The sequence below is a fragment of the Mytilus edulis genome, chromosome 2 (genome assembly GCF_963676685.1).
Source record: "Mytilus edulis chromosome 2, xbMytEdul2.2, whole genome shotgun sequence".
Taxonomy (NCBI): domain Eukaryota; kingdom Metazoa; phylum Mollusca; class Bivalvia; order Mytilida; family Mytilidae; genus Mytilus; species Mytilus edulis.
Genome location: NC_092345.1, coordinates 104089157 through 104114479, shown reverse-complemented (window position 1 = coordinate 104114479; position 25323 = coordinate 104089157). Strand labels below are relative to the sequence as shown.

Here is a 25323-nt window from a genome sequence, read left to right as displayed (position 1 = left end):
ACAGCAATTTAATACTTGAAGGACTACTAACCAGATTTTTGCACAGTACTTGAAAGACTGCAGGCAATATTTTTGAACAGAACTTGGTTGACAGCAAGCCAGTTTTAAATAGTACTTAATGGACTGTAAGCTATGTTTGATCAGTATATGATTGACTGTAAACTAGATGTTTGAGCAATACTTGATTGACTGAACCCCAAATGTTTGAACAGTACTTGACAGACTGCATGCTATTAATGTAAGAACAGTAATTGATTGACTCAAAGCCAGATTTTTGAAGTTCTTGATTGATGGCAATGTTTGAACAATACTTGATTAATAATCAAGTATTGTTAAACAGAAAGACCAATGTTTGAAAAATACGGAAATGAAAGCAAACCAGGTATTTGAACAGAACTTGATTGACAGCAGGCCAAATGATTCCTGTCAGGAATATCTTCAGCACTAAACATTTTTATATTTGTACATTTAATGATGTTGAGATCTTTAATGCCGTTTCAGTTGTTATACATTCCTTTGTTGTGTTTGAGCTTTTGATTTTGCCATTTGATTAGGGACTCTACATTTTGAATTTTCCTCGAGTTCAGTATTTTTGTGATTTTACTTTTTTCAGACTAAAACTAAGTAACGTATGTTCAACCCATAATTTTTTCTTAAAATGTCCTGTGCCAAGTAAGGAATATGGCAGTTGTTATAAAACTGTAACAGTTCAGTGTTTCTGTTGTTTTGCTGTTTTCCTGGGTAATGGTTTGTGACCCTGATTTGTTTTTCGATTTATGACTATTGAACAGCAGCTGAATACTACTGTTGCTTTTATTTACCTTTGAATGCGTTTTTCAGCAAAGTTTATTGTTTATAATATAAAATTTGCTCTTAAAAAGTCAAAACTGTCTGTGCATGTCATTAAAATGGATAAAATACAATATAAATAAACAAAATACAGACATTCAATTATAAAAATGCCATAACCCCTGCCAGAACATGCCCTCTTCCAATGTCATGCCTACTTTCAAAAGCAACATAATAAATTCTGTTAGATAGTTGGTATGAAACATTCATTAAAATAACAGGTAAGCATAAAATTAACTTTTATTGAAGCAAAGCAAAAGAAAGCATTTAGAATAAAAAAAAGGAAACATTGTTGATTTTTTATCTTATTTTTTTTTTTAAAACATTCATGTTTTGGATTTATCTATTTAATAGTATGCTATTGACTTTGTTAATTTTGAACAAATAAAAAATAAACAAAATGGCGGTGACATTTGTTTAAGATACGTGGCAAAAGTAAGAATCTGTCTTGTTCCAGTATAATTACATGAAAAAATCGACTACAGGAACATTTAACTCAATTAAAAACTTTCCTCCTATTCAAACAAATGACACTAAAGTTCTATAAAAACTTTAATATTCCTACATGAACTGAATATGCATCCTACCTTAATTTCAATATTATATCAAAAGATCTATTGACAAGTGCTTAAGGACAGAAGTACATTAGCTTTGCTAGGATATACAACAGCAATAACTCTACCTAATTAATTATGTTGCTTTATAAAGTAGTCTAGAGATAATGATTATTGCATGTCTACCTGTCTTATATATTGCCATTGTCCATGACTGGTATCACAGTCTACCAACATTACAGAATAGTATTGCACATCAACACACATGTTATCATCTGTTCGTAGCTGTTTATTCTGGGTGTAGCTGAAAACCTAACATGCGGAGAGGAAAGAACTAAAGTTATAATCAAACAAAAGTTACACCTAGTAACACAAAGGATATGTGGCTTGTATTTGTTACTTCAGTTAGAATATCCTACATATGAAAGCATTGTATTTACTATAAAACTTATAAGTAATTTTTACTTCATGTAACCTGGTCAAAAAATTGTTAAAGTTGTAATTGATATACAATATGTAATTATTATAAGTTGTTTTTAATGTTTTTAATGTCATTTGGTACAGAAAAAAAAATTGTAAATCTTATATCAATGCTTTATTTGTAGAAATTTTTAGTCTGAAGCCACAAATAAAACTATACAAACACACATACAAAGGAACCCAAAGCATGCAAACAGCCATCTGAAATTAAGAAATAAATATATAACGTCAAACATGTCATTGTCACAGCAGTGGTTGATGATCAGAGGTGCATAGAAGTAGATGTTTATAGTAAGAATTAATTTACATGTGACATTTGAAAAACTGCATTTTAATTGGTCATCAATCACCACATGACAAGAACATATAAGAGAACAACAGTAAACAATGTTATACCTGTCGATCATATTCCCATTTTTGATTACCCCCTAAACCGTGACACTGAAATAATTTAACGGGGCCGCCTATGGCTGACACATCCAAACAAACATCATCAGTCTGTAAAGCTTTCTTTTTAGTATAAGAGAAAATCTGAAATATGGTTAATGATAGATAACATATAATATTTAAACACAAAAGCTTACTAGTCATCCAAATCATGTCTGATGGCAGTAGATTTAAGTTTTTATGATCATAAGAGGGTGAAAGTAAAATGATTCAAATACTGTCAATTCAGATTTTTTTAATGTTTTAAAAATTGGGACAGGATAGTTTTTTCAATACTAAAAAGAATTTTTCTATTTTTGAAAATTCAGGACAAGAGATTATTGCACTTTTCATGTTTTTCCCACAAGTACCTTATTTTTGGATAAGTTTAATCATGTGGCTTCAAAACTGTTAATGTACAGTATTACTCATTAATCATACCCTGGTTCTGAGTATTCTGTAAACAGGACGATTATGAACAATGCAATTGTTTACACAACATGGTCAAGTAAGGATATAAACCAAATGAACGATTCAATAACCCTCATAAGTAATAGTAATATACAATCATATCCATTCAACATTTCTATGCAACTTATGTAAATTCAGAAATTATTGTGTGCATATATTATTGCAATTTTGTTGTTTGAGACTAAATTGCAATTTTTATTTTTTGAGGTATTGAGAAAAATCATGTGTAATACATATAAAAAATTTCAAAATGTGAGTTCAAATTATTGCAATTATAACCCTGTCGCATTTTTGCACTAATAAAAACATCGCAATAATTTCTAAATATACAGTATTACAAAATATTTAGAAAGTAATCATATTTATTTTAACTCAGTAAGAGAATGCATTCAAATTTATACAACCAATGTAAACATAATTTGTTCAGTTAACTATGGGAACAATCTAGAATTATCTCTCTTTAACCAAAATTTAGCAAAACTATTTTAAAATTGATTTAGAATATATCCCATATTCTTTTGTTATAATTTAAGTTAATTTTCAGATGTAATCCATTATTTCAAAAACCTCTCTCTTCCAACACCATCCCTGTATCTATAACAGACACTTACCTGATTTCCTCCTTGGCTATGACAGTGGACAAGTCCTGTTTTTTCACCACTTTTTCTTCCCATGCTGTCTATACATTTATTAGTTGCTTTATTTCTTATCTGTAAAAAATAAATGAATTAACTTATGAATTATTTTTGATTCTAATAGGACAAATTCGGCAATTCTTTTGGATCGAAGTGCTCTAGGTGGAGGCAAATATTTGCCATTCCCATAAAAAAAAAAAAAAACACTATTAAACTGGCGTAAAAGAACCGAGCAAAATGAATAAATGACATGATGAAACTATTAACAATAACATATTTAGATCGTTTTTGATGTACTCAAAGCGTTTGAAGGACGTCATGTTAGAAATTCTAAATATTTACAAGTCTGGATTTGTTTTAACTCTTTGTTTTTTATTCCAAGCAAATAACATATAACATAAGGTTCCCAAATTTTGACAGTTTATTTACCTGGTTTTTAAGAAACAGACAAAGGTTTCCATTCTGTGTTTATTTCGTATATACAAGTATGTCACCTATTTACTTTTTATTTAGTAATAATACTTTAGAACAATTTAGAACCACAAATTTAATTTGTAACTGAATCATAAAAAAATATGTTTGAAATTATCTCCATACAATGAAGATTCAATTCCACTTCAGAACATTTCCCCTATCAACCATGATGTGAAAACTCCCACAAAATATTACTTCTTTACTCATACCAACCTCTCCCAGTGCAAAATAATCTAATGGTAACTGTGACTCAGGGTAAACGTTTTCTAGATACCATCTAAAACTTTTACATTGTAGTCTCTTTCTCATACTTTGTCTTTCTTTCACATCTCCATAGCTGGTACTTCTAACACCTAGAAATTAAACAAAAATAGCAAGTTTAAAAAGATAATTTGGCATATGCATGAATAATTGTCGTAAATTGATAAATGAGAAGCACATTGCAATGAAATGACTATTATAATTTTTCTAAAACAAGAGCAATGCAGTGTCCGGACCCGAGTTACATGGTACTAGTTGGAAGAATACTGAACTATATAGATGAGAAAAGTGTAAGAATTACATTTGAAGCCTTTAAAATGAATGAATATTATTGTAGTTCAGACAATTCTCACACTGAAGAGTGTATTATCTTGACAGCACTATAGTCAGATATAATTTATTCATAGCTAGATTTGTATATATATGTAGGTTTGTTTTACATTTGGGTAAGTATCTGAATATAAACTTAATTTGGATATTCAGGCTCAAATACAGATTGACTTATGAAGAAAGGAAAATGTTAGAGTGTAGGATGACCCAAATAGGTACACACTAGTGACCTGAGCTCTACATATGCCATTAGTTTCTGATTCTGGCATATAACATACCTGGATTAATTTTATAAAAGAAATCTTTATATTCATCCATCCAAACTTCTACAATTCTCTGTGTGTTGTGATTGATAATTCTAGCCACACCCCCTGGCCATGAATATGGAGATGTTTTACGGAAGACATGACCCACTCTGGAACAGGTAACAATATATACTTTGCCTCCACACATCCATACCTAGGGAATGTATAATCAGATATCACATATTTGTTACGAATATGTTAGGTTTTGCATATGTAATAACCTCAAAATTGCACGGGGCAAAAAAGAGTATATTGGTTATTGTGCCTTGATTTCAAATATTGTGACTTCATTGGTGCATTAACGACAATTGATTACACTGTAATGATTAAATGTTTAAGATTTTACCTGTTATGTTTCATAAAATTGTTATAATTGATTTTTTTCTCTCTCTTATCTGTAGAACTTAAATATGTGATAAAAAGATTATAACATATCTTTTCCCTATTGGCCCTGGTATCATCCCTCGACCCATATCGGCCCTGGCTACAGCATCAGGCATATATGGGAGTTTCTGGATGATACTAGGACCAATATTGAAAAGGGCATGTTATAATCTTCACATATTAAATGATTTATTTTTATATTCACCTTGTTCTTGATAGGCACGTACTGAACATGCTGAAGGGACAGAAGGCCCCAGACAGCAATCAACTTCATTACTATTGCATCTATATAAAATATCATTTATCAAGAGCACTTATTTGGAAATCATTCACAGTAAAAAGTAGGTCTGGTCTGTTTTTTGCATTCATTTAAAAAAAAAGTGTGATATTACTCCTTGTCCTGCACAGTATATTTTGGAGTGTATATCAGTTCTAAAGTGTATCTATAATCTACTAAATAAGGAAATTTTACCTATCACTATGTTTCAACTTACCCTGAATGACATTTCTAAATTCTCCCCTCCCCATATGTCCATTCCTTCATCATATGATCCTATCTCATAAAAGTAGTCTCTGCTTATAGAAAATAATCCTCCTGCCATTGTAGGTGTTCTAAAAGAGATATATCAATATAGTGTCAGATAAAAAGATTCAATAAACAAGTTAATCTTTGTACTATAAAATGAGCCTGTCTATTTTAGTTACATTTGTTGACAACTTCAATATTTATAATAACATCCATTTATTTTTTCTATTAAAATAAACGCTATCCATGTTTTTGATCAGGTTAACTTACCATCAGAATGTCATCAATGATTGATATATACTCATATAATGCTTCAAGTTTTCAGTATTCTGTAGCGTGTACAAGTTATCGTTAAAGAAAACAAAACAGTTCTCGCTACATTGAAGACCTGTTGGTGACCCTCTGCTGTTGTTTTTTATTTGGTCGAGTTGTTGTCTCTTTGACACATTCCCCATTTCCATTTTCAATTTTATTTCATTAAATTTAAAACTTACCAAATAAGTTTAGAATATTCCAACATACAAGAATGAAAAAAATAAACGTGTTCGAGATACATAATAAACATCTATATCACATGATATACAATTAAAATAAGTAGAAAAACGTAAACAGAGAGAACTTATGTTTTCCGGATTTGTTGCTATGCAGATTTTGTAAACTATATAGATTGTAATATTCTATTAACCACTTTTGAACCTTGTAATAAGTTGATCTAGTGGATCCCCTGGTTCATTTGATAATTCACACACAGGGATAAACCTATTTAGGATAGTTGTACCTTTTAGGGTATTTGTTAACAACCAATTGTGCAATAAACTGAAATATTATTAAAAAAAAAAAAAAAACGCTATAAAGACAATATCATCTATAGATTTTAAAAAATTTACTGCTTTTGAAAGTTCTACTTCAAACTTTGATTTGCCAAAAGACTTTTAAGTCATAGTGTGATTCAGAGCTTTAGAGAAGATAGAATGTTGATATCTTGCTGTATATTTTTAGGGTGACATTTGGTAACTATCTTATTGACATATACCCCCACATCATTATCATATGGATTCTTTATGATTTTCTAATTCAAAATTAAAATAAATGGGGAAGTGTCCATTGGACACAGATGATGCCCCCCTTGCATATAAAGTTATGAAAGGACATACATGACATAACTACAGAACTGTAAATGTGTATTTGATCTGAGTTTTGTGGTATAAAGCATTGTTTATAAGTTTCATAACATTTAGTTGAGGCAAACTTAATTTAAAGAATGGAAAAGAAAAATTCAGCAATTTTTCAATTTATAAAGGGGCATAACTCTATAATAAGGGTAAAGCCACCAAAATTTAAACTTGATCTTTGTTTTGTAGTAATTAGCATTGTGCATAAGTTTCATAACATTTGGTTGAGGCAAACTAAAGTTAAAGAACAAAAACCAATTTTGGGATGTACAGACAAGGGTAAAACTTAATGGCTGGCCCCTCTGCTATGGCGGGTCATAAAAAATCAATTAAAATAACAGTAATTTATGTGAAGATTATCTTCATTTGATATGTAACAAACCTTGTTGGGTTACTCCTTTCTCCACCTCTCCTGTCTAACTCTCTCTGAGGAACTGGGTACCAGCGGAAATTTAATTTCCAATTAAACCCTCCCCATGTCATATCAGATCCAGGAATGTATTCAAATGTATCATCACTGATCACATCAATTATGGGACACACAACTGCAGTTCTGTAATAGAAAAGATATCACTGATCACATCAATTATGGGACATACAATTGCAGTTCTGTAATAGAAAAGATATCACTGATCACATCAATTAAGGGACATACAACTGCAGTTCTGTAATAGAAAAGACATCACTTATCACATCAATAATTGGACATACAACTGCAGTTCTGTAATAGAAAAGACATCACTGATCACATCAATAATTGGACATACAACTGCAGTTCTGCAATAGAAAAGATATCACTGATCACATCAATAATTGGACATACAACTGCAGTTCTGTAATAGAAAAGACATCACTGATCACATCAATAATTGGACATACAACTGCAGTTCTGTAATAGAAAAGATATCACTATCACATCAATTATGGGACATACAACTGCAGTTCTGTAATATTAAAGATATCACTGATCACATCAATTATTGGACACACAACTGCAGTTCTGTAATAGAAAAGACATCACTGATCACATCAATTATGGGACACACAACTGCAGGTCTGTAATAAGAAAGGTATCACTGATCACATCAATTATGGGACATAAAACTGCAGTTCTGTAATATAAAAGATATCACTGATCACATCAATTAAGAGAAATACAACTGCAGTTCTGTAATAGAAAAGATATCACCAATTACAGCAATAATTGGACATATAACTGCAGTTCTGTAATAGAAATGACATCACTGATCACATCAATAATTGGACATACAATTGCAGTTCTGTAAAAGAAAAAATATCACTCATCACATCAATAATGGGACATACAACTGCAGTTCTGTAATAGAAAAGATATCACTGACCACATCAATTATTGGACACACAACTGCAGTTCTGTAATAAGAAAGATATCACTGATCACATCAATTATGGGACACACAACTGCAGGTCTGTAATAAGAAAGGTATCACTGATCACATCAATTATGGGACATAAAACTGCAGTTCTGTAATATAAAAGATATCACTGATCACATCAATTAAGGGAAATACAACTGCAGTTCTGTAATAGAAAAGATATCACTAATTACAGCAATAATTGGACATATAACTGCAGTTCTGTAATAGAAATGACATCACTGATCACATCAATAATTGGACATACAATTGCAGTTCTGTAAAAGAAAAAATATCACTCATCACATCAATAATGGGACATACAACTGCAGTTCTGTAATAGAAAAGATATCACTAATTACAGCAATAATTGGACATATAACTGCAGTTCTGTAATAGAAATGACATCACTGATCACATCAATAATTGGACATACAATTGCAGTTCTGTAAAAGAAAAAAATATCACTCATCACATCAATAATGGGACATACAACTGCAGTTCTGTAATAGAAAAGATATCACTAATCACATCAATAATTGGACATACAACTGAAGTTCTGTAATAGAAAAGACATCACTTATCACATCAATAATTGGACATACAATTGCAGTTCTGTAATAGAAAAGATATCACTGATCACATCAATAATTGGACATACAACTGAAGTTCTGTAATAGAAAAGACATCACTTATCACATCAATAATTGGACATACAATTGCAGTTCTGTAATAGAAAAGATATCACTGATCACATCAATAATTGGACATACAACTGAAGTTCTGTAATAGAAAAGACATCACTTATCACATCAATAATTGGACATACAATTGCAGTTCTGTAATAGAAAAGATATCACTGATCACATCAATAATTGGACATACAACTGCAGTTCTGTAACAGAAAAGACATCACTTATCACATCAATAATTGGACATACAATTGCAGTTCTGTAATAGAAATGATATCACTGATCACATCAATAATTGGACATACAACTGCAGTTCTGCAATAGAAAAGATATCACTGATCACATCAATAATGGGACATACAAATGCAGTTCTGTAATAGAAAAGACATCACTGATCACATCAATAATTGGACACACAACTGCAGTTCTGCAATAAAAAAGATATCACTGATAACAACTATTATGGGACATACAACTGCAGTTCTGTAATAGAAAAGATATCACTGATAACAACTATTATGGGACATACAACTGCAGTTCTGTAATAGAAAAGATATCACTGATCACATCAATAATTGGACATACAACTGCAGTTCTGTAATAGAAAAGATATCACTGATCACATCAATTATTGGACATACAACTGCAGTTCTGTAATAGAAAAGATATCACTGATAACAACTATTATGGGACATACAACTGCAGTTCTGTAATAGAAAAGATATCACTGATCACATCAATAATTGGACATACAACTGAAGTTCTGTAATAGAAAAGATATCACTGATCACATCAATTATGGGACATACAACTGCAGTTCTGTAATAGAAAAGAGATCACTGATAACAACAATTATGGGACATATAACTGCAGTTCTGTAATAGAAAAGATATCACTGATCACATCAATTATGGGAAATACAACTGCAGTTCTGTAACAGAAAAGATATCACTGATAACAACTATTATGGGACATACAACTGCAGTTCTGTAATAGAAAAGATATCACTGATCACTTGTTTCTTGTTCACAGTGTTGACTCCTGTACCCCTATTTTGACAATTTTACCTTTTATGTCTGTTTGTTTTATTCACGCATCGTTGTCAATAAAATGGAATTTGATGCGACTGTCATACAAGTGAGAGGTTTAGTGCTATAAAACCAGGTTTAATCCACCATTTTCTACATAAGAAAATTCCTGTACCAAGTTAGAAATATGACAGTTGTTGTCTTTTCGTTTGATGTGTTTGTGCTTTTGAATTTGCCATTTGATTAGGAGCTTTTCCTTTTGAATTTTCCTCGGAGTTAAGTATTTTTGTGATTTAACTTTTTTCTATAATTAATATTCCATTGTAAGGACTAAGGAATGGATACTCATGTTAAATCTGTCATTGGTACTTAGGAATTAGTGACTTCCTTACCTATCTTTGTGTATTTCTGATAGCAGTGGTTCAAGCCATCCCTCTGTGCATTCACAATGGGCATCCAGAAAAGTAATGACCTTCCCTTTAGAAGCTGCAGCACCTGTTCAAATGGAATACACATAAATTGTACAGAAACATTCATTACAGTAAATAGGCAACCAATTTCATGTTGTATATAGTATACACTTATAATTCATTTGTTTAAAGGAAAAGCAGTAGTGTAATGTACCAAGAATTCAATTATTTCTTACAGAAAATAGCCTGTATATATATATATATATTTTTTTTAACAATTTAGCTGTACTTCAACATGTTCAACTTTTTAGATTTTATAACTTTAGTATTCAAGACAATTTTGGCAAACATCAGAAACCAGAGCAAGTTATTTGGTAACTTAACATGAAAATATGAAGCCCTACTTAAAGAACTTGGTTCTTCTAACTAACATTGCACATTTAAAGTGTGTAACATTTAGTCTCAACTTTAAGCTTTCATCTCTATAATAAAGATACAATATCACACTTATCTTAAAGCTCAGCTTTAAATAGTTATAAATGTCAGAACTGAATCTGAATACATTCTTTTACTACGGTGACCTATAGTTATTTTTTGTGTCATTTGGTCTCTTGTGAAGAGTTGTCTCATTGGCAATCATACCACATCTTTTTTAATATTTGTACCTGAAATCTATGCACATGCATGTTATGCATCCTCTTATTGTAGTAATTCTTATTACCGTTTTACTTTGTGTAAATACTTCTGACAGGTGAACATGCATGATGTATAACATGCAAAAATAATACATTATTTTGAAAGCTTTCAGGTACATGAACACCATTATTTTTCACAAATAAATTTAAGGTGTCATTTAAGAAGAGAAATAGTACAATATCTGACCTGTTTTAGAAAACCCTTTATTTTTCATTATTTTCTTTAGACCCTGTGTATTACATAAATCAACTACAGTAAAACTAACCTTTCAATCTGGCTCTTATTAAACCAGTTCTTGATTCTGATCTTAAAACATAAGTCCTTACTGGTAATTTTGCTACATAGTCATCTAACTGTTGTCCTAAATGCTCTATAAAAAAGTAACATAACATATTACATTTATTTTTATGAGTCTGAAGTCTTGATCCTATTCAGACAGTAGAATTGAAACTGTCAGATATTTCATTTACTTCATTTGTATTGTAAATAGAATAAAAAGCCTTAAAATGCCCCCTGCCAATCCAATAACATAACTTCATTATATTTTCATCTTTTATTTTTATAAGTTTTTCATAAAAATCCTATAAGGAATGTCATGAATGTAGGCTTGAGAGGTCTTATATTGAAGGTTTCCATTTAAAGTATATTTCTAAGGGGTAAAATGCTTAGCAATAAATAGTTGATCATCGCTCATTTAATAAAAACAAGCAGTCACTGAACCATGAAATGAGGTAAAGGACAATGGACAAATGACTGACATGACTGATGGAAATTAAGGCTTCAGCACATTTACAAAGTTAGAAGTATCAAGGATTTTCCCTCCTTACACCGAAAACTTAAAAAAAAAAAAAAATTAGTTTACACCACTGCCTTATTAACAGTCCTCCCTATGTCTAACAATCTGTCACAGACAACACAAAAAATATTAAAAAAAAGTGGAACTTGACCATTAACTTTTAAATCAGCCATACATATTTTTTAACCTGTTTTAAATAACTCTGTATTATATGATAAATAACAATAAGCTAGTAATAAACCTCACAGTATTTCTCATTATTACCATAAAACAAAATAATTTGTGCAGAGAACAAACGGGAAATGTGAAACACCATAAGCACCCACTGTGTTATTATTAGTAGCTAAAACCCACACGGGATAAAATCTAAAATTAGTACCAATAACTACATACAATTAGTACCAATAACTTAATACAATTAGTACCAATAACTTAATACAATCAGTATCAATAACTAACCTATTTAATATATATATGTTAATTAGTGAATATCAGATTTTTCTAGGTTTCCATTGTCTATAAGGATGGACTATTTATCTATAATAATCAGAAATGTCTAAGGTCTGTACAAAATTATTAATCATTTATATATATTTGTTAGAATTTTATAAAATACATTCCTTATAAACTTTCAAATTCATCGTAAAGTTAAAAAAATCAATAAAAATTAAAAAAACAAAAATTCCATAACAAAGAGTAAAAAATGCATGCTTTCAATTAGAACACAATTTAAATCAAAATCGGGACCATAAGCAGTTCATTGTGAAATGGAAAACAAACATTTACGTCCAACAAAATCAAATTTAAAAATAACAAAGATATTCAACTGTAATCTGTGATTCCGAAGTGAATGAGTGTTTATCTATGCTTGGCTCAGGCTGAACACAGGTGCTTCACACTGGAAGTTTCTCAAAGCAAACAGAGAAATCTATAGAGCCACTTAAAGCAGCACACAGGGGGTTATCACGTGAAAAGCATGATAAGGTGTACGTCAAACCAAACAAAACCTTATTCTATAATGACTATTAAAATAGCTATCTTTCAAAAACTATTAAAAAAGTAAACAAGTCATTTTGTTTACCGGTACCATTCCGAGTTAAAATAGAATGGCTGACAAATGTGATATAAAGTATTGGAATAATGACAAACTTTAGCATATAACTAGTTTATGTATAATAAATATGTGTGTATGGTTAATACAAGCAAACTTCTCGGTATATAATTCTAACCCTATATCACCTCTAAGAAATAAACAATGGCATTATAAACCTCACTACTTACCCATATGAGCCTTTGTGTTATCTATAATATTATAATTCTTTCTTGCAAATCTTGTAAATTGTTTCAATATTCTTAAGCTTATATGATGCTCTCCTGTAGCTTGTCATGTGTTTAAACAAAGTCGTGCTTTTATTCCAATAAAACATGAAGGATATATGCTGGATATTACAACTGAATTTGCAATGCCAGCTCTATTTTGAATTATGCTGGAGATCAAAATTAACATATCGTCTAGAGATGTTAATCATGAAATTTAAAATTAATTCTTAACAAAGTCAGTCTTTTTGTATACTCTCACTTTCATAATGCAAAACATTGTTTTTTTCAGAATTTTTATTATCAAATAATAGACTACCATGTCAAATTTTCTTAGAAAGGTATGCTTTGAACAAAAATGTTGTGACTTTTAAAGCAGAATGGATATATTTCTTTGATGTACATGTATCATTATATTTGTCAATATTCAACACCTTACTTTATATAGATGCTCAGTATACAGCAGGCTATGAAACACTGATTTCTTGATTCAATATTTTGAAATTTTTAAAAAAGGGTCAAAGTCTCAAATGGCTGTGGGCTGCAATATTTGTGACTAATTAAGGTAGAATGTTAACAATTTGTCTACTGTTAATTCACAAATGTACAATTAAATCTCTTTCAAGAATATTCAACAAAAATCCAGCCTGTATAAAATTTATAGCCAACTTTTCTTAAATATTTGTAATTCATAAACTGAACACATACATTTTTTTGCCAAATGGCTGCTAAAAACTACAAAAATTTGAACTCAATCAGCTCAGAAAAATAATGTCATCTTAAAGCAGCATATTTCTCTTATTACCATAACCAGAGAAGGCTAAACTATTATGACTTTGTAGAGAGTCTTATAACAACACTTATTATGACTTTGGTGCTAACAGACAACAAGACTATTTACCTCTTTCACTGGCATCATCCACCAGTATTATTTCTTCTAAATATTCTATTGGAGATCTGTTTATAATACTGTGTACAGTACGTAGTAACGTTGACCAAGCCTCATTGTGGAAAACTATTACTACACTTGTTTTCGGTAAACCTGTAGGATAGGACTTTCTTTTACAACTGAAAATACAAATGTTTGAAATTACTTTTACACTGTGATTTTGTCATTTTTTTGTTATACTTAAACATTGAATGAAGCTCTGGGTTTAATTTCCATAAAAGATATTTAAAGAAAAAAAAAATGCAAATGTTCATTCAAAATTACCAAGTATTTAACACTTTTTTCTAGACGTTATTGTTGGGGAAATCCAGACTTTGCACTCACAAACTTTACAGATAAGTCTCAGAAGATGTCAATTAACACTACACATTTATAGCAATTAACCTTTCCTATCACAGGTAAGACACAAACTATTGCCTGGATGACTTACCCGTCCATTCTATAATCAGGTAAACTTCTATTTAATGACATCATGTCACTGGCAAGTAAATTAAACTGATTAATTTTAAACTTCTCCTTTGATTCTGCCTGCTTATCTTGAGGTATAACCACAGCTTTACCCATCTCTCCTGGTCCTGTTGGGTTCCGCCTCAATATATCTGACAAAATATAATCAGGATAAAGTGTTCATTTTCTTCATATCTATATTAGTATATGTGGATATAAGTGATTTTCCTTAGCTTCACAAAAGAAGGGATTTTAATAAATAAGCCCTGCATATAGCTATGTTATATCAGTTATTTAAAGGATGTTTAAATAAAGAAACAGTTTAGTTGTATTTTAATAATGATTCAGTGATTAATACAATATTGTTGTACAGCGATTACCAAATTTTGCAGTAGCTTAGCTAAACATATCTAAATTTGGAAATTATAAAAAATGTATTATTATCTACATGATCTAGCAGTACTACACTAAAAGGAGAGGTATGATAATAGCCAGAATTTGGTCCCTGAAATCGTGAAAAAAATAAATCATCAATTCTCACTTTAGTGATCTAAATGATAATCATGATAATAGCAGATTGTCATTTATGATTTGAATATATGACCAAAGTAACCATTTACACATTTTTTCTCAGTTGAATTTATCGATCGAAACAAATGTAAATTTTGAGCAATTACTTGTACCTCAAGCAAAAAGATATCTTTCTATAAAAACTTACATGAGTGATGACTTATAATTATATTCATGACTAATAAAACGCAGCAGCAAAAATCTTGTTAGGAAAAGCTTATACATGTACTTAAACAGTCTGCAACATTTGCCACTAGTCCGATGTCCCAGACTATTAAATTTTATTCAGAGTACCGGTAGTAAGTTTTTGCAAAAATTTGATTAGACACATAACAAACAAGAATGTGTCCTCAGTACACGAATGCCCCACTCGCACTATCATTTTCTATGTTCAGTGGACCGTGAAATTGGGGTAAAATCTCTAATTTGGCATTAAAATTAGAAAGATCATATCATAGGGAACATGTGTACCAACGGCAAGTTTGAAGTCGATTGGACTTCAACTTCATCAAAAACTACCTTGACCAAAAACTTTAACCTGAAGCGGGACAGACGGACGAACGAACGAACGAACGCACAGACCAGAAAACATAATGCCCCTCTACTATCGTAGGTGGGGCATAAAAAATGTTAGAATATTGGGTAAGGAGTAATATTTTCAGAAAAAGATTTGGGTGCAGACTATCATACATGTATCAATAACATGGTATCTCAATATGTCAAAATATAATTTAACCAGATGCTCTGCAGGGTGCAGCTTTATACGACCACAGAGGTTGAACCTTGAACAGTTGGGGCAAGTATGGACACAACATTCAAGCTGGATTCAGCTCTAAATTTGGATTGTGATTAAATAGTTGACACAGCATAGGTTTCTGACACAGAATGAATTTGGTCTAATGAACTTAAAATATTTTTTTTTGCCTTTGAGCAATTCTGACTATGCTGTTGAATATTAATCCTCTCAAAAAAATGTTTGAAGAAATTTTCTTTTTATTTATGAAATCTGAAATGAGAAAAATTTAACCCCCCCCCCCCCCCCATTTTTTTTTTCACATCCCCCTTTCCCTTTTTCCAAAACTAATCTCAATTCAAATTTCTAATGGAGTTTGCAACAAAAACTAATTATTTAAATACATCATAAAATATTAAAATGTAAAATAAAGTGCTTGTTATCACTGAATGGTAAAGATTGTTTTAATTTATCAGTTGGTAGTAAAAGTGAATATACATTGTACATGTATATTGTATAAAACAATGATTTAAGTTGATTCAACTACTATTACACTGTAACAGTCTGCACCAAAAACTACTAGTCCGAAGACCAATATTCCGACATTTTTCTTCTTGGTCCAAACAAAGTTTTGCAAATACTTACTAGCCCGAATGAAATTTTACTAGTCTAGGGCATTGGACTAGTGGCTAACCGTGCAGACTGCTATTCTGGACAACAAAAGATAACTCCAATTGAAAATTTCTTGCTATTGCACAATATTGTGCAATTATATTGTGCAATTAGATATTTCTTGCTATTGTGCAATTGAAAATATTTGCTATTGCACAATACTGTGCAATTGAAGATTTCTTGCTATTGTGCAATACTGTGCAATTGAATATTTCTTGCTATTGAACAATACTGTGCAATTGAAGATTTCTTGCTTTTGCTGAATACTGTCTAAATCGAAAATTTCTTGCTATTGCACAATACTTAATATAATGATTTTGGATCTTGATTTGAACCAACTTGAAAACTGGGCCCATAACAAAAAATCTAAGTACATGTTCAGATTCAGCATATCAAAAAAGCCCAAAAATTCAATTTTTGTTAAAATCAAACTAAGTTTAATTTTGGACCCTTTGGGCCCCTTATTCCTAAACTGTTGGGACCAAAACTCCAAAAATCAAACCCAACCTTCCTTTTATGGTCATAAACCTTGTGTTTAAATTTCATAGATTTCTATTTACCGGGTACTTCTACTAAAGTTATGGTGCAAAAAACAAGAATAATGCTTATTTGGGCCCTTTTTTGGCCCCTAATTCCTAAACTATTGGGACCTCAACTCCCAAATTCAATCCCAACCTTCCTTTTGTGGTCATAAACCTTGTGTTTAAATTTCATTGATTTCTATTTACTTATACTAAAGTTATTGTGCGAAAACCAAGAATAATGCTTATTTGGACCCTTTTTTGGCCCCTTAATCCTAAATTGTTGGAACCAAAACTCCCAAAATCAATCCTAACTTTTGTGGTCATTAACCTTGTGTCAAAATTTCATAGATTTCTATTTACTTAAACTAAAGTTATAGTATGAAAACCAAGAAAATGCTTATTTGGGCCCTTTTTGGCCCCTAATTCCTAAAAATGTTGGGACAAAAACTCCTAAAATCAATCCCAACCTTCCTTTTGTGGTCATAAACCTTGTGTTAAAATTTCATAGATTTCTATTTACTTTTTCTAAAGCTAGAGTGCGAAAACTAAAAGTATTCGGACGACGACGACGCCAACGTGATACCAATATACGACCAAAAATTTTTCCAATTTTTGCGGTCGTATAAAAACAAGGATGGATATTTTGACAGTTTTTGTAAGTGTGACAAAATGCCTTAAACAAATATGTAAGACAAAATTCAAATAATTGAGTATTAAAATGGAGAATTGTGTATATTAATGTCAACTCATGAATGCTGGATATTATTTGATAAATTTATTGTACTTAGTGATATTCTATTTCAAGGAGCAAAAGGGCCTCATCATACCCTCAGTTTAGCAAAACCATGTAAGGTCCCCTCATAAGCATTACCAAATTAACATCTTATTATTACATGTATTTGTCTTTTAATTTTTCTTCCGAAGAAAACATCACATGTCATTTCTACACAGCTCAGAGCTGTGTGCTGTAAATAAATCTGACGTCACAAAATCTCTGGTCAAGTGTTGGAGAATACAAAATAGCAATTAATATATAATGTAATTATAAAAATCCTTAAAACAGCTGATTTTTTATTTTGGTCACGTTTCTCTAAATTCCCTACATAAATAATACACCACACCCATCACCATAAGGGAGCACAATAATTGTTACTTCCAACATGCTTAAGCCACCTTGCTTGGGGTACCTACGTTGTTTTTTCTCCGGTAAAGGAGAAATCCAAATGCTTCTTGCTTCAAAAGATTTAATTTCTGGTTCTGAAAATATGAATTGGACAAAGACAAACATTTCATTTTCTGAATGACTTGCAAATGTTTGTATATATATTTACCCAGTAGAAAATAAAACTTAATCGTGGTTGTAGTACATGTACAAAAGCCATTACCTCACCCCTCAAATTCCCAGAAATTGCATAAATAGCATGAATAGTAAAATTGTTTAATTCCTACTAAATAATGTAAATACTGGTGTAAATAATTCAGTCTGCACCAAAAACTTTTTCAACTACTAGTCCGAAGACCAATATTCTGACATTTTTCTTATTGGTCCAAACAAAGTTTTTCAAAAACTTACTAGTCCGAATGAAATTTTACTAGTCTGGGGCACCGGACTAGTAGCTAACCGTGCAGACTGTTAAAATAAATCATGATCAGGACAAAGGAGGGTACATAATCTGCTGCAGAAGCCTTTTCAAAGATTAGATTTCTGTTTGGAGGTTGAACCACTACTTAAGATCATGATGATTATGAATTTCAAATAATAAATCAATGTCACACATTTGATTTTTATGATTTATACATACTGTACATCATATGTTCATTATACATGTTATATGATTAGCATCTGGAAATACATAAAACCAAAATCTCATTTCTAAAAAAAAACTAAATCTAACAACTAACTTTCAAAATATGAAAACCAACAAATACATTTACATGTACAGCAACAACTCATCTATTGACTACAAGTAAACATGGTACATGTACATGCAAGCACATAAATTTACATACTTTTAGGCAGAATTTTTTCAAAAAATCCTTTTTCTTCTTTTTTGTGTTGTTTTGTATTGTCTTTATTATTACAATCACTAGAGTTTCCCATTGCAGCACAGTCAGTGTAATACATGAGTAGAATGACATCTATCAGGAACCACACCAGTGATGTGGCCAAGATGATTTTACAATACTGTAGTTTTCTGTTACTGATCATCATTCTGAATATTAAGGTCTGTTAGCTTGGTTATTATTTCAAGTTATAACCTCATGTCATATTGACCTACAAAAGAAAGTCTAATTCATTGTGATTTCAACTGAAGCATTTAATCTAGTACATGAATACCAATTGTTCTTTCAATTTCTTAACCTGCAACAACAATTGTCATATATACATGTATTCATATACTGAAAAATTGCACTCAAATGAACGGCAGTATTACTACAACTAGTCTTCACTCTCTGCCATAGAAATCGTGCAACTACTTGAGTTTGCTTTGGACATTTTGAATTAATGAGAACTTTCAAAAACATGGTTTCCTCAATGATTTAGGGTGCAATCAACAGTTTTTTACGTGACGTCATTCTGTAACAGGGCATGTAATAGTGGACCCATCATGCAGAAGTCAGATATTCATAGTTATATAGATATCTATACATCAATGGAAAGATAATTCTATGAACTTTCTGAATAAATAAAAAAAAATCCAACATCTCTTGTTTAAACATGCAAATTGGTACAACTTATCAGCTGGAAATTAGGCATTTTCCCCCTAAAAAACCTTAAAAACAGACCACTTTTGGACACACGGATCAGTAACCTGTGCATATATTTGAGATTTCTTATAATATGCATTTCGAAGAGCTTATCCGGCTGATTTAAGAAAATGTAGTTTCAGCCTACGTTCGCCTGCTCCGAAAGGAGCTATCTTACCTGACAAATCAAAGTGCTTTTTGCAACAGGTGAAAATCAGCTGTTTATGGAGTTGCCTCCCATATAGTAGGAAGTCACAAAAACATTTTTTTTTTTTAAAATCTTGACAAAAGTGGCATTTTAATTGAAATTCAATATATGTTTTTCACATTGAACATAAAAAACAATCAACTTTTTCATTTAGTGGTATATAAATAGCAGGGAATTCCATCAGTATGTAAATCTCACTGGGGAAATACCCCTAGTTTTTAGTACGAAACTGTTTATAGCACCCTTAAGCAAAACCTTGTATGCGATATATAAAAAATTCTCAGCTTTTCTGAATCTCTACACTATACCGATTAAAATGATGTCTTACTTTAAGGATTGTGACCACAAATAGTGAAACTACAGCTCTTTTTTTATGTCGCGCGGTAGTGGCATATTGGCCAGTGGCAAACAGTTTAACTGGCAAATCCCAAACATTTCCTGTATCACATTTTCATCAGTTTTACAAAGAAAATAAATCATAAAATAGGGTTTCTTTTAAATAAATAGAATAAAAACTATAAAATAGGCATGAATAAAGTTACTTTAAATAGATTTTGTTCCTAGTACTATATGAACTAAGTTATAGCTGAGTTGAGAAAATATTGAAATAGTGTTTTTCTTAGGAATGGCATGTGTACCTTTTTGACTATAAAAAGTACCAAATATATATTATAATGAATAAAACTTTATGTAACACTGATCAGGAGTAAAGGTCAAAGTAGAAAAAATCTACACTTTTCATATGCAACTTTTGGTTCCAAATATATGAGAGATTGAATAAAAATATCATGACGTCGCAAAAAATTAAAAAACTTCAATATTCGCACAGAGTCTGGTTTTCTTATATCTGGTTGCTATGTACAAATCTGTAATATTTGCATTAAATATACCAAACTGATGCTTTTAAATTAATGTATACATGCCGTACAATATTTTTCAGAATTATTTTACTCCATTCGCAAACACATTTCTATGCTAAAACATCACTAATATTTTGTATTTGTCCCTTAAGGGTGCAATCAACAGTTTTTTACGTGACGTCATTCTGTAACAGGGCATGTAATAGTGGACCCATCATGCAGAAGTCAGATATTCATAGTTATATAGATATCTATACATCAATGGAAAGATAATTCTATGAACTTTCTGAATAAATAAAAAAAAATCCAACATCTCTTGTTTAAACATGCAAATTGGTACAACTTATCAGCTGGAAATTAGGCATTTTCCCCCTAAAAAACCTTAAAAACAGACCACTTTTGGACACACGGATCAGTAACCTGTGCATATATTTGAGATTTCTTATAATATGCATTTCGAAGAGCTTATCCGGCTGATTTAAGAAAATGTAGTTTCAGCCTACGTTCGCCTGCTCCGAAAGGAGCTATCTTACCTGACAAATCAAAGTGCTTTTTGCAACAGGTGAAAATCAGCTGTTTATGGAGTTGCCTCCCATATAGTAGGAAGTCACAAAAACATTTTTTTTTTTTTAAATCTTGACAAAAGTGGCATTTTAATTGAAATTCAATATATGTTTTTCACATTGAACATAAAAAACAATCAACTTTTTCATTTAGTGGTATATAAATAGCAGGGAATTCCATCAGTATGTAAATCTCACTGGGGAAATACCCCTAGTTTTTAGTACGAAACTGTTTATAGCACCCTTAAACATAATAGTTCTTGAATAACTGGTCATTATCATGATATATGGACTACCCGTAGGACAGTGGTATTGACTGTGACAGCGATACTGGCCTCGCCTTCGGCTCAGTCATTATCACTATCTTAGTCAATACCACTGTCCTGAGGGCAGTCCATATATCACGATAATGCCCAGTTATTCAAGGACTATTATGAATTCCCTAATGAGAGCAGTGCTGATTGTTAGTTATGAGAATTGAATTTGCAGACTAATTTGGGCAATATAGCATCATAGTTTTTCCAACCTCTCACTCAACATGGGAACAGGTCAGAAGTGTTGATGTCCCTAAATGCATGAATGATGTTCACTAAAACCAAAGTTTTTGATGGGAATGCATTGAACTGGAAAGTTGTCTATTGTTTTCAACAGCTCATCAGGGGCACAGGAATCTCTTCAAGGAAAACATATGCTTTGAATATCTACCCGGTGGAATGGAAATCGCTGAAAAGATCAGTGAAGTCTTGGTTATTAAGTTGATGTATTCATGTATGTTAGGTTCAGCTGAGCCCCAGGACAATTAGTTACATGGGAAATTTGCTTGAAAATATAGGTAATTGTAACCAATTCCTGCATTTTTATTTGATATCAACCAATAAATAGATGAGTTATAAACCAATTGTTTTAAACAGCTCATCGAGAGCACTAGCCTCTCTTCAAGGAACATGCATGCTTTGAATATCTACCCGGTGCGAACGGCAGAGATCAGTGAAGACTGAATTCTTGGTTATTTTGTTGATGTATTCGTGTATGTTAGGCTCTCTGTTAACCAAGCTTATGCTTTCAATGCATTTTTAATGCTTAAAAGGAACAAAACAAAAAGTTGAGAATTTACTATCTTAACTTACAACAAACCAATCATTAAGTTTATGCGGACGTATTTTTTCCACGTCCGCGGTTCGACTTCTAAACAGGAAGTGACGATTTATTGTTCGTAATCTGCAGTTAATATATCTCAAAATTATATATAAAATAAAAATAAAAAACATTCATTTTATACAAGATTTTAAAAATCTATATCAACTTAATACTCGGATTTCTAAACGCTAGTTAATTTCAGTTCATTTTTTGTGTATATACATACAACACCACTGATTAAAGTAAGGTAACATTACACCACAACGTACCACTAATATAGGGCAATGATTGCAAATGCTGAGGTAACTATTTACTAGACAGCAAATGACGTCAGTCAATGCAAGTTTATGTCACATAACGGCCTTCAATAATTAGAAAAATCAATACCGTATCGTAAGCAATAAAGATATAAGATAAGATAAATGTTATCATCCCATTTTTTCAGCTTCAATAGAATTTAAGTTAATAGACTTAAATTCAGTTATCGCCGGGGCCACTCACGGATTGTGTTTCATGTTTTAGATTTACCCAACATGTGTGACGATATATTCTGTGACGTCATTTAGTCCTTTTTAGAATTTCCTCGCAGCAAGCAAGCTGTTTAAATTTTGTAAGCGGTAAACTTGAAAATTGAAATGATAAAGTAAACTACTGTAAGAATTTGTATGGTTATAAACTGACTCATGCTTCTAATGTTTATTAGAAGTACTAATCTTAGAAAGAATTCGTTTTATCGGTCCATTTTTTAACCATATTGCATCGCCACGTGGAGAGCACATGCAACGACTGAATGAGAAATTGGTCCCATGAATGGATTATTCGTTTTCATTTTCATAATTATTTAATTTTTACAAGTGTGAGTAATTAGATGCAACATTGTCCTAAGATTTGCAGACTATAATGATTATCATGTTTACCATGCGTCATTGTATATTTCTACATAAATTAGATGCACGACGAGTTTAATTTGTTTTTAGCAGAGACATATATGTCTCTGTTTTTAGTTTAATTTTTTTTTATATATTACCTTTTCCCCATATCTTATACTATTGAAATTGAGTATTGACAGATCGTCTACTGCCTATGGGTAAGCCTAACAAATTGTGTTTTGCGGTGTAACAGATCATGCAGGTTAGTAACGTGTATTTAATGAACTCCCGAAAACTTCCGAATTAAAAGTAAATTTTCCTTAAGAGGGTATACATCGGTAATTGTGTATCTAGATCTTTTATAGCAAATATTCCATGAAAGGATATGAACGTAAAAGGGACGTACTCTTTGGGGCGAAGGACCCAGGTTCGTAACCGGAAGTTCAACTTTCGATACAAATAAACAAAAATCTTGGAAATCTTGAACAGAGACGATACCCGGAGTTAAGAAGCAGTAGCCAAAAGAAATCATTGCTAAATGTTAGCTTGCTGGTGGATTTAAGCAAATATTATCATTATCTGTATATATCCGGCTATAAATTTTGCGTGTACCTACACATTTGTGTACTAAAAATTGTCCAGAGGCGTTCATCAGTGTCATGTATACATTTTTTAGTTGCTACTACTCTCTAGCCTAGACTAGGTCGATATGGTATGAATAGTTCAGTTAAATCAAGAATTTAGCCATATGTAAACAGGCCACAGCTTGAATTATTGTTGTAATAACTCAATTATATACTAATATTACACTACATGTATGTTACTATCAACTGACTATGGATTTAAGTTAAATAAATATATAAATCTGTATACATTGTGTATATACTAATTTTGAATTAAATTTTTTTAAATTATTGTAACTATTATCGACACAACTACATGTATGAGTATACATAATTTTTAATTGTTATTGTTTCTTTGTACAGTCATTTGATTTTCTTATGTCAATGCTATGTAGAATGGTGGAACTAATATTTACTTTTTGTTGAGTTGTAGCACAATGTTGGGTAAATCAGTTAGAGACCTTGCTCGGCCACAGAACACGGCCAAGGGTTGGAACAGTTGGACCAGAGACTTGGACAACAAGGACACACTAGTTTTTACAGATGGGTTACCAGACTGGACTGGATTCACGACTCATAACGCCACTAACTCAACTCCTTTGGTCACCTACATTTGTACATTGAATCATCATCGATGTTATTTATGCCAACCCCTAGAGCTTTGCATTGGTATGATCCAGTTGAGAATTTTTCAGGTAATCGTCAGATTTACTAGTTAAAAGCAGTATATTACTTTTAAGTTAAACCCCCGCATGTACAAATGTACATGTGATTACAACATATAACAAACATATTTATATAGATTACGACAGCTTTTTCTAATCTTATGGGTTAGTTTGAAAAGATTTGTGTAACGTTTATATTTTAGTTTCTAAACTTAATTGCTGAATGTGTTACTTTTACAAATTTATATGGCCTTACAATGATGGGATGCCGCATCATGTGTTTGAAATAAAAAACTTTCGTAATATGAGGTTACATTTTGTACTTTCTATATAATTGTTATATAATATATATATATTAAATGAATTTTGAATGGAGGACGCTATCGATTTATATAACATTATAATATTTATCTTGTTTAATAACCTGATAAAAAATCAGATATGCATGCACTGCATGAATACAGATTTTGCAATAAAGTACCACAATTTAAAGGACAAAAGTTTATAGATGTGTATATTTATTGATCACTAATTTAGGACAGACTTCTTTTTGCT

At 31.3% G+C, this 25323-nt stretch overlaps 1 protein-coding gene across 10 annotated transcripts in view; it reads right to left on the bottom strand.

Moving 5' to 3' along the window:
- LOC139513765 (polypeptide N-acetylgalactosaminyltransferase 13-like) overlaps positions 1-22689 on the bottom strand; it is a 31289-nt gene extending 8600 nt beyond the window's left edge. Inside the window, exons 1-14 of one of the 10 annotated variants that reach the window (XM_071302549.1) lie at positions 22602-22678; positions 19106-19370; positions 18287-18352; positions 14580-14748; positions 14102-14268; positions 13165-13185; positions 11353-11457; positions 10374-10476; positions 7250-7420; positions 5664-5781; positions 4759-4939; positions 4103-4242; positions 3392-3490; positions 2280-2414 (exon numbers count right to left, since the gene is read on the bottom strand). In XM_071302549.1, coding sequence (XP_071158650.1) covers positions 2280-2414; positions 3392-3490; positions 4103-4242; positions 4759-4939; positions 5664-5781; positions 7250-7420; positions 10374-10476; positions 11353-11457; positions 13165-13185; positions 14102-14268; positions 14580-14748; positions 18287-18352; positions 19106-19307 — 1677 coding nt within the window. In that variant the 5' untranslated portion in view covers positions 19308-19370; positions 22602-22678. Of the gene's footprint in view, positions 1-1589; positions 1716-2279; positions 2415-3391; positions 3491-4102; positions 4243-4758; positions 4940-5663; positions 5782-7249; positions 7421-10373; positions 10477-11352; positions 11458-13164; positions 13186-14101; positions 14269-14579; positions 14749-18286; positions 18353-19105; positions 19371-22601 lie in introns of all 10 variants that reach the window. The other 9 variants (XM_071302550.1, XM_071302553.1, XM_071302551.1 and 6 more) reach the window with 9 other exon arrangements.
- Positions 22690-25323: the final 2634 nt, after the last annotated feature.